The 11,128-nt window shown below is 41.8% G+C and overlaps 2 protein-coding genes across 4 annotated transcripts in view; one reads left to right on the top strand and one right to left on the bottom strand.

The window, feature by feature from the left end:
- Positions 1-2,145, bottom strand: part of LOC109863108 (serum response factor homolog) — a 16,361-nt gene extending 14,216 nt beyond the window's left edge. The window contains exon 1 of the mRNA XM_020443302.1: positions 1,986-2,145. Within this exon, the coding sequence (XP_020298891.1) occupies positions 1,986-2,122 (137 nt within the window). The 5' untranslated portion in view covers positions 2,123-2,145. The remainder of the gene's footprint in view (positions 1-1,985) is intronic.
- A 400-nt stretch (positions 2,146-2,545) lies between these two features.
- On the top strand, positions 2,546-10,877 carry LOC109863666. 3 transcript variants are annotated; one of them, XM_020444064.1, is made up of 7 exons: positions 2,546-2,953; positions 3,751-4,145; positions 4,261-4,732; positions 4,804-4,961; positions 5,049-5,216; positions 5,334-5,870; positions 6,109-10,877. In XM_020444064.1, the coding sequence occupies exons 2-7, from the start codon at positions 3,758-3,760 to the stop codon at positions 6,234-6,236; spliced, it is 1,851 nt and encodes a 616-aa protein (XP_020299653.1). In that variant the 5' UTR covers positions 2,546-2,953; positions 3,751-3,757; the 3' UTR covers positions 6,237-10,877. The 3 variants fall into 3 exon arrangements, with proteins under 3 accessions (XP_020299653.1, XP_020299654.1, XP_020299655.1); XM_020444065.1 differs by having other exon boundaries at positions 2,546-2,955; positions 3,732-4,145; XM_020444066.1 differs by lacking the exon at positions 6,109-10,877 and having other exon boundaries at positions 3,731-4,145; positions 5,334-5,998.
- Positions 10,878-11,128: the final 251 nt, after the last annotated feature.

The following is an 11,128-nucleotide window of genomic DNA, read 5'->3' as shown; positions in this document are numbered from 1 at the left end:
ATTTGAGAGGCCGCCGCCGCCGCCGCGGCTGCCGCTGCGGCCGCAAGCTGGGAGGTGGACGGTCGGCCGTAGATTTCCGTGCCAGCATCGCTTCCGATCATGCCCATGCTGTAGCCGAGGTTCGCGTACTGCCGACCGTCTCGTCCGCCGCTAGGGTTGTCCATCACGGACCCGTCGGCGCGCACATTTAATCCCTTCCCCACGACGGCGGCGCGTCCTCACCACGGAAGAATCGCGTGCGGAACTCGGCGCGGTGTCGTCTCCCACGTGATCGTTCATTTAGAGGAGCACGGGACAATAACACGCACCGCACGAGCGCTCCCCGCGAACTGAATGCGCGCGCGGTTCACTATCGTAACCTGACCTACGTGCGTTTACCGCGACGACGAGCGGTATACCTCCGCGGTGCGCGTGTCCCGTGCGCTGCGCGGCCTGTCGCTGCCCCCACCAAACCGCCTCGACGCCGTAAAAAAACTAGTCCGCCGTGGCCGCACAGCCGTAACGCAGGGACGATCTGTGCCGAAATCGACGTGGAAAAATTCCGCCTGCGTTCAATTGCTCGGACCGCGTGACAAAACGACCGGACACACTTCCGTAACAGAGATATCCGGCCGTGAATGCGCTCGCGGAGTGGTACAGCGTGCGGCGAGAGGGCGTCCCCGGCTGCCATATTTAGAAGTAGACGTTACCATATTAGGGAAAGTTTGCCAAATATGGTGAACAGAGGTGGTCCTTCCTTTTCGAATGATCGCACGGCGCGCCGCTACGAAACACCAATCCAACTGACAGTAGCGCTTCCTGCACGCCTTTCCGGCCCCCTCTGATCAATTCGTAATTTTATACGTGACCGCAAATCCCTCTTTCTCTCTCACTCTCTTTCGCTTTTTCCGTATGCGCGGATACGTAGCTTTTACGAATAAGCCACCGGGTTGCTTCCGACTTGCCACCCTGTTACCCCGCTTTGCTACGTGCCAACGTTTCGGCGGAACGTTAATCAGCCCGAGGAACGCGGACGTCATTGACAGAACTCCGACGAGACAGCTCAAAGCGCAGCTTCGCACGAAATATTCTATGTACTTTGCGAGTCGAGTTTTCCCAAAGTGCAGTCTATGAGCTTTTTGTGTAAAACATTCTGTAAATTATGTTCATCGGTGACTACAGGAAGTTCTCAAATCGTAAAACACAAGTAACAAGTTTTAGATGGTTTTCCTAATACAATATAGAAAGCGTGTACTTTTAAGACATTGCTCTTTGAATTTTATCTTTCTTTTTAAATTCTTTTTAGATTTTCTCACGTCGACTCACACTTGTTAACTTAAAAGGATCCAAAATACCATAAAGTATCATCGTAAAGATCTTCCCCGTGTACAGAATCATTTACACATTTATTTATACAACTGTACACAAACATTCCTTTGATTCTTGCGTATAATTCATTAAATAACACATATCAATACAAAAACTTATCGCAAACTTACTTATTGTAACATATCCTACTTTAGCTCGTTATCTGTACAAGATTGAAACAAACAGTCCTCTAAACAAGTTCACGGAATTAAGACTGATCGCCGGATGCTGTTGCGCGAGCGTGAGTCATGAGGGTGTCGTGAACTTCTCGAACGTACGCAACTTGTGCGCGCACGGTCATCAGGAACTGCGGATAGGACAGCGCCGGTCCTTCCTGCGAGCTCACCGTGTCCGTGCGCGTGGGTATTACGGACATCGGAAGATACCGAATCGAACTCGAGTTCTGCGACAAGCATTCCACGGAAGTCTTCAGATGTAACTCGATCTGATCGCAAATGGAATAGAATTCTTCCATGTATTTGTTGAACCGGAAATCGGGCTGATCGTTGCTCTTCATAGTTCCCATATCGACCATGCTGTTGTGGTGCAACGTCTGCGCGGCGCTTTTCAGAGCTATGGCCAGAGTTTCTCGCAACGGCCCGACCAAGGATTTTACTTTGGAGATGTTGTCCAGCTTGTCCTGAGCCTGCTGTTGCTGCTGCTGTTGTTGTTGCTGCTGCTGTTGCTGTTGCACCTGTTGCTGCTGGGTCTGTTGAGCCTGCTGCTGGTTCTGAGACATCTGAGGATTCACCGGCTGACCCATTTGCCCTACCATGGCTCCCGGTTGTTGAATCGGTGGAATGTTCATTGTGAATTCTGAAGAACAAACGCACCATGCTATGTATCGTGTAAATAGAAAATCCGAGATCTCGAATGTCTATCAATTTACATACAATAAAAATCGAAGAGTTTCAACTAATAGAACATCGTGCATTGAATTTCTTACCAATTTTTTTTAAGCAACAATGCTCGCGCGAGCGAATCTCAGCGATGTGTTTTGTTTGTATATTCCGCTCCGCAAAAGAGGTTAGGAGAGTGTTCCGTAATGGTCACGTCGCTGCTCGTTGACGCGTGCGCAAATGCGGTGCGCGCGATCCGAGCGGCTATATGAACCGCGCTTTATCGTTGACCAATCAGCGCGCGGCGACGACGAGGTCGAATCGCGCGCACGCATGGCGTCCGGGGGAGAACCGACGCCATCTAACGACTGGCATTCCTGCTTCGCTCCCGCTGGTAAAACCAGGACCATCGTCGGAAGAAGCGCGGAAACTCTCCTCGGTCGTTCGCGGCGTTTCGTCAGTTTTGTTGTTCGGTGCAAGTGCGTGCGCGTTCGCGTATCCCCGTGTGTTCCCCGGTTGTGCGGACGTAAGTGTTCTTGCAGATTTTTGGCACGGCGATGGCTCGTGCGCGCCGTGTGAAATGATAGCCGCGGAACGACGGATTTCACTGCGCGCCGGCCAAGCGTCTGGGCGAGCGAGCTAACCGTGTGCGTTGGCACGCAAAGCGAGGGACGGCGCGGATCAACCTCCCGCGAGAGCCACGGGGGACTTTTTAGCGCATCATTGGCGGACGTTACATTGCCCCGGCTGCCCGCCGCGGATCGCAGGTAACGAATCGCCGACGTGAGTAAGTCCCGAGCGCGCCTTTTATCCCGCCAGCTGCATCTCCGCGGCGAAAATTCGCCCGTGTTTATGTTTACTCCCTTAATTACCCCCTCTCCCCGCATCTACTTGTTCCCGTAGCCCGCCTTTCCTCGATTTTTCTTGGCGTTTCTTCACCACGCGCTTCCCCGCTTCCTCGCGCTTCGGCGTTTTTTTTAAACCATTGACGGAAAGAAATGTTTCGTGCGTTTTGTTTTTTTTTTTTTTTTTATTTTTTTATCGCTCAGATTTGACTCGCGCAACACCCGACGTTCGATCTGCTTGTAAATATGGTCTAAAATATGGTGTAGCGTGATATACCGGAGATAATAATTATTGTTATGTAAACTTTGTATTATCATGTGACTTTCTTGTTTCTTAATTTGCTCTGTTACAATCGCGAGAATAACATTAGATACAAGATATAATGTGATATTAATTTAGCTCAATTAGCATTGCATATTTATCGGGTAGTAAGCAATTAGCGATTATGTGTGATTTTGTAATTTATTTTGCGCTCGACTCAATTTGTAATGAAAAAGCATTTACATGACATTCTCAAAACTCTATTCGATGATACATATTTGTACATTGGCTACAAAAATAGTTTATCTTCGGTTAAGAACACCGTTAAGTGTTGTAAAATAAATTCTGGTAATAACTATAACAAATAACCGTAAGCTAACACTATAACGAATTGAAAATGAATCTGTCTTCTTTAAAATCAACAATATTTGAAACAGGTTTTTTCAACTTCTATTAGTTACTCCATGCTTCCTATGAATGCCATGGCACAGAAAGTGGTACCGGGAACAGAATCTGGATCAATGAAGCCTCTGACGGGAACTGGATTGAGTTATGTCACGCTGCAACCACCCAGTCAGCCGCTCAGTCTGGTGCAGGATCACAGACCGTCGGTGTACCAGACTCCTCCTTACATAGAGAGTAACATGGAAAAGGAATCGGAATCCAATAAGTTAATCCCAAATGGTGTGGAAATCACCAAAACGGATACCGAGCAGGACATACCTGTTGTAAAGCAAAACGAATCTAACAGAAACAACAACCTGAGTCCAGAGAATTCTGTTCAAGAGCAACCGTGCGAGATGCAATCGGAACAGGTGCTAACATCTCTAATGGAGTTCCCAATAAACACTCGTGAGTAATTTAATACGTTTCTTGCGCAAAAAAAAGATAAAATTAAAATATTAAAGATTAAAAAAAAACAAATTGTATAAACTTATGAAAAATACATATGTTTTTTTTTTTACAGCTCTATGTACTCCACCGCAAAATAAAGTTGAAGAGAAAAAGACAACTCCTCCTGTAAATAATGGATCGAAAGAATCAGACAGCAAGGCCGTTACTACTCCTGTATATACCAAACAATCTCCACACAAGCCGGAAGAGTCACCGGTGAAAAACGAGGTTCCGAAAGCAAAACCCGCAAATCAGAATACGAAAGCGTCAAGCGACAATACTGCAGCGACATTAACTAGTACATACAAACCCGATGCAAAGGTCACTACCTCTCCGAAAATAATTAAAAGGAAACCTAGAGAATTGAAGGATTTGAAAGCGTCGGCCGTAGTTGCTGACGGCGCAAGCAAACCCAAGAGAAATCGGATTCAGACACAACCGTATCAAAGTCCGTTGCCGGAAAAGGATCTCGCTTTCCTGGTAAAAAGTCTCAACAAATCTCCCGGAACGAAAGCGGCCGATGATAAACTCATTGTGTTTTACAAGTAAGTATTCCAATGCTTTTGCAAACATTGCGAATATGCATCGATGAAATAACAAATTGTTGTGTTGCTAGAAACGAATTTTTGGCTGTGAGAAACGCAGAAGGAAGCTTTTATGTCTGTCAAGCGATGCAAAACATCTACAAATCGAGCAGACGTATCCGCATACGTTGGCTGTCTCAGGATAAGACCAACGGCGAATTTTACTCTCCAGATTTCTACGATACCATAGGTAATGTGTCGGTTGTGTTTATGTTATATATAACGTATTGTACATTATTCGCCTTTGTCTCTGTTAACTTTGTTCGTTAATTTTCAGATTTTGATTGTATATTAACAAATTTAAATCTGAACAAAGTCGACAAGCATAAGTTCTGGTTAACCAGAATAGAACTGCTTCGCACGGAGAACATCTTGAAACGGGCTATTGATGTTGAAGCTGGCGTGTCCGAGAAACCTCGAGTCACAGAAGAACATCCCGATGGACGTGAGTAATTTTTAATTCAGTAAACTGACAATTGTATCGTCCACGTACGTGTGACGTTCACGTAATATTTCATTCAATCAACAAGCTTATAAATTTTATGACGTTTCTTATTTACAGTTGACTTGTCGCTGTACAAAGACGAGTCTCAGTTGAAGAGACGAAAAGCTTTGCAAAACGAGAAGCCGAGTCAGCGTAAGAAGACCAAGCGGATCGCGAGTTCCACCGACGATGACGCGGACGAAGAAGAATCGGATCGGACTCGGAAGACGTCCAAGACCAGCCGAGCGAAGAAACGTTCGATCAACAAGGCGCTAGCGATCGCCAAGTCCGTCGCGAAAGGCAGCAGCAGGGCAGAGAGAGCTCTTAACAGAAGCACGAAGTCCGGCAATAGTTTGACAGGCAACGTCGCTACAACCGTCGCTGCTGCGACCACAACTACCGTCACTACTGCTGTTACTACTACTGCTGCAGCGGCCGTCACTACTGCTGCTACTACAGCTACTACAACTGCTACTACCACTAACACCGCTACCAGTCCCGCTGCCGCGGCGGATACTAAAAATAATACAGAAACAAAGAAAACGGACGTGAAGAAGAGCGGAAAGCAACAGAGTAACAACAACACCAGAGGAGTCGCAAGAACAAAAGTTGGAGGTAAAACTTAAATGTGTATATGTACAATAATGAAACACACAATTTCGCTGAGTGCAAACTAAGCGGCCGAATTTTCGAAAATCAATGTTTCGTGTAATTTGCATCAATAAATTACCTGATGACATTCACGCGCACTTCTGCGTCCGCGTTTGACTCCTAATAAAGCCTTATTATTGTTCTCGGTTTAAGTTTGCACTTCCCGATAGTTTATTTGTTCGTTTGTCGATTTAATTTGAAGGTTCTACCCAAACCACACAGCAAGCCAGTAAAACGGCGGGACGTCCGAAACGCGTGGCCGCTACCACCGGTGTCGTTTCGACCGAAGAGACAGCCTCTCCGAGAAAGAAACCGCGCGGTCGGGCATAAAACTCACTTTAACGTTGCTTTTTATTTTTTTTTATTTTTTTTTTTAAATGCTATAACAAATTACAGCCGAGTCTGTATCGTAGGCAATATGTACGTGTGGTACACCTCTTTGAAAATTGTGTAATCAATTTGTTATGTAATATATGCATATATGCGCGCGTGAATTTCAAGATTCTTAAAAAGAAAAAAAAATATATCATGTCCTGCGATAATATTATATTAGTCCAGTGATACGGGATCAACGGCTCGCGATCAACTTCGTCGGGTCGTAATATTTGACAAAAGAGGAGAAGTTGAAAAAAAAAGAGATAAAGATTTAAAAATAAAAAATAAAAAAAAAAAAGAAGAGAGATTTATGCGAGAGAGCGATATTGTGATATCATACAAAATTTGTACATATCGTCTACGGCTCAGACTCTTTCACAGAGGAAGAAAGTCACGGGATGTGTGGGGGAGGGGGGGGGAAAACGGTACCTTGAGTTGAGTAATAACTAATCTATACAGGGTGTCACATACTAATGCACTCTTGCAATAGTCTATTTTTGATGTTGTGAGTGAACCGTACGTGATTCAGTTGATTTTAATGTACACTTTCCATTGGATATGATATATACTATGTACAAATATACGTGTCTCTGGGATGTGGGGGAGTTATATGTATTGTGTAAAACAAAGAGAGAGTGAGAGAGAGAAAGAGAGAGTAAGATACAGAGAATGAAAACAAACCAAAATAGTATCAGTGAGAGATGAAGAGATAAAAGAACAATCCCGAATATTGCCGATCCCCTGAGTTAACTTTCTTATGCGAATCGGCGATGGATTTTTCGAAGTACAATGCATTACATGTACATTATGCTGAATCCTTGCTGTTACACAAATAGCACGTAAAAAAAAAAAAACAAAAAAAAGAAACAAAAAAAAAGTATGGTCCAGCGCCTATTGTTAAAGACAGGCAAGAACAAAGAAGTGCCCTGAACTGTCTCCTTGCCGAATCAAGGAAATCGCGAGGAAAGAGTCGCGAGCGGAAAGTAGCGTGTTGCTTATTTGTTTTTCTGAATTTCACACTTTGCGACGGCCCGTCATTGTAAAATCGCAGGGTCCGCGAAAGAGCGCGAGAGGAAGAGAGAAAGAAAGAGAGTGCGCGTGTGTGTAGAAGAATGAGTGAGTGCCACAATTACGATTTACCACATAGATATATAATTTTAGGTAAAACAAAAAACTAAGAAAAAAGATTTATTTAGAGCGATAAGTCGGAAACCCAAGTGTATAAATCTTCTTTTATCATGTACGTGTATCAGTTTTAAGTTTCTTTTACGCCTAATCAAAGATTTATCGTGACGATAAACTGTATATTTAATAATGTAACGTTAAATGCGATGATTATGATTTTATTATGTTTCGCCAAAATCATATATATATATATATATATATATATGTGTGTGTGTGTGTGTGTGTGTGTGTGCGTGATGTGTGTGTGAGTGCATGTGGTGTGTGTGAGCTGTACAAGTGCGCGCACACGCAGATTTATTTTAAAATGTGTAACGTATATATATATATATATTTTATATCTCGTCGACTTAAGTGCGTTGCGTCAAGAACGGCTGCGCCGGAACGGGACGCGTGATATTTCTCGATTGTTGAACATTTTTTCACCGATGAGGAAGAAGTGCTTCGCGCTTTGTTGTACCAATTGCATCGATAGTAGAGAGGCAACTTCCGACCGGTGAGAAACGTGTTGCGACGTGTTTTTTTTTATTACGGTTCCGTCCAACGCGCAGCCGGTAACAAGCTTATGTCTGTTTTTTTTCTCTCTCGAGGTGGAGTCATTGAAACACACATCGTTATTAATGTATAATATGTAATAAGACGTATATGTTTCTTTTTCTACATTTATGGCAGGTACACACACACAGTAGAGGTATGAGAACCTTATGGAACAGGTAGATTATTTATAACGTTACATGTAATAAGGGGTCGACACTTACACACACACACACAGAGCTTCGAGCATGAATCTAAGGTGAGTGCTCGTCGATTACGAGGATGCTGGAGTGGGGGGAGGGTTTCTTTCGATTAATTAATTAAGATTTCGTAACAGACTACTTGTAAGCTATGTATTTTATACATGAATCGCTATGAAATATTGGCGTTCTCTTATTGCTTGATTTCTCTAAAAATAAAAAAACCCAGGATTGTACATAAAGCGATTAGATAATCAAAATTGTGCATATTGTGAATGTCGAGTGTATTTCAGTGAAATCAGAGCGATTATATCGTGCATTTTTTTATTTTATTTAGGCGCGTGTGCGTGTTTTACGTTTTAACCAACAAAAAAAAATAATAATAAAACAACAACGACGCGCAGCTTCCTCGATGTTCTTCATTTCTTGTGTTTTTCTGGCGATTAAAGGCGCTGTACATTGTGAACGATGAGAGAGAGAGAACGTTGTGCACAGAAAGAGAGAGAGAGAGAGAGAGAGACATACGATTCTGCAATGCCGTTTTAAAGGAGGGAAAAAAATAAGAAGAATTGCAGGCATATCGATCTCTGCTCGAAAAACAATAGAATGCGATTACGATTATCATAACTAAGTGGTTAAGGTGGATTTAATTCTGGGAGAAAAAAAACACATGAGTATAAAAAAAAGATCGTACCGATCGTGTCATTTTGGTCCACTGCACACATTGTATTTGCGAAATATACGCATTACAAAGTCTCATACTTGTATAAAAATTTAGTAAAGAGTTCTAATAACAATACATAACACACACACACACACATACACGCAACTGTTTGCTAATGTTATTATTGCTCGACTATTTTTGCTTTTAAGAAGTACTTATGCGTTTTTCTTTCTTTCTTTTTTTTTCCCCGCGAAACACGCGCGCACGATTGCGTGTGTGTCAACAACGTGCAATCAAGCGAATGCAATGATGATGAAATGCGTCCCGAGAGAGAGAGAGAGAGAGAGAGGGAGTGTGACACAATCAAGTGTGAATACTTTTTGTACACTCTCTCTCACGCGTAACTTCTAAAGATTCCTCTTCATTTACGTCGGATACGGATCAAGATGTAATCAACGAAATACATAAATTCTCTCTCAAATACGAAACACACGTTGCGCAAAGCGGAACACTGGACTTTTTCCCCCCAGTTACAAGAAAAATTTGATTTGCCACAAATCCGGAAATTCTCGTTACATAATCCGATTTGTTTTGTTTCCAAACTGGCTACTCCGATAGTTCTCGAAAACAAAACAAACAACGTATCGTCGTCCGACGATAACATCCGTGTACTCGCGTCCGCAACCAGGAGGTACATTCGTATTTTCGTAACAAGTAAAAAAAAACAATGTCAAATTTCGCAGGATGCAATTTACGTGAACCTATGGGAGCACTTTCGACTCGTGTAACGATTAAGTGTCTTAACATTAGCTCTTATTAGATATATAAGCGCTTCGGATGCTGGTTTGCTAAAAAATAAAAAAAATAAAAAATAATAAAAATAATCAAATAAACACACTAACTGTACGATGTATATATTCGTTGGAACATATATCATTCGTGGTATATGTAACATCATGTAAGATTATAAGTAATCATCTTTCTCGCACCGCTTTTGCGTTTTCTTTTTTTTTTTTCTTTTTTTTTTCGATTCTATTCGTAGAGGATAATTCCGAGTACAATGTGTACATATTCCTGAATATCGAACGTTCGCAAAGGTGGATCGACCGTGCATGCACATCAATCACGAACGGACAATTTTCCTTTTGTCTTTTTTCTTTTTCCGCCCGACTTCGGTGAGAAAATTTCTTTCGGGAATTTCTAAGCGCACATGATCTTGTTTTCAGCTTGAAAAACTCACACGCGCGCGCCTCGCTTTTGATCCTCGATTGCGATTCGTCGTTAAAAAAAAAAAAAAACAAAACAAAACAAAAAAAGCGTGAGATTTGTATTATGAACCCTTTCATGCACGAATCTGAGCAAAGTTTTAAACATACGACGATATACTTGCCGATTTTGCTTTTAATTATATATTAATTCCGGAATGAGATGATCACACAGCGTCTCGCTCGCCGTAAATCGTTTAATTAAGAGATATATTACGATATATGGAATTATATCCAAATTGATTAATATAATTAAGAATTAATTATGTTAATAATTAATATAATTCTTTTATAATTGCGATTATAGAAGATACGACATTGCGTTTTATGGTATGTGTGAGGGATGGTTTATTGCATTTGCATGAGAAAGAAGCCCGTCATAGCGCGACAATTGACTGCAATAAACACAATAATTATGGCACATGATAGGGTTAATAATAATTTCAAGATAACTATGAAAACGATTATACATATATACATATATACATATGTGTATATATATATATATATATATATATTGTTAAAGATATAGTAATTGATAAGCGCGAGAATTAATCATTTTCTATCCGCGTCATTATTGTATACTTTTACTTCAGTTCTGCTAAAAAGTTTGCTTGGTAATCTCACAACACAAAGAAATTCCTACGTTTGTAGAAAAGAAACGCGTCCTCTCCCCGAGGAGGAATTTCTTCTGATTTCTTTCGAACGGCCATTGTTTTATATTAGGATAATCGTAAAAAAAAAAAAAAAATATATATATATATATAAGAGATAAGCATTTCATGATCGATCCGATTTCTCAGATTATAGGAGAGATATGTATACATACGCATATACACACATAGATACATATCCGTGTATATGCGTAATACATGTCATTACGCACGCAGTTCGCATACGCTCTCTCAGCGGTAAAGCCGAAAAGTTTAAACGGAGGTACACGAAACTGTTTTGTACAAAGATCTTTTGGTTATGTATGTATAATAAAGTGACGTCCAGAAA

This window comes from Pseudomyrmex gracilis, unplaced genomic scaffold (genome assembly GCF_002006095.1).
Source record: "Pseudomyrmex gracilis isolate BER0280 unplaced genomic scaffold, ASM200609v1 scaffold_11, whole genome shotgun sequence".
In the NCBI taxonomy this organism is placed as follows: domain Eukaryota; kingdom Metazoa; phylum Arthropoda; class Insecta; order Hymenoptera; family Formicidae; genus Pseudomyrmex; species Pseudomyrmex gracilis.
The sequence above is the reverse complement of the archived record's forward strand: the minus strand, read 5'-3'. Positions and strand labels throughout refer to the sequence as shown.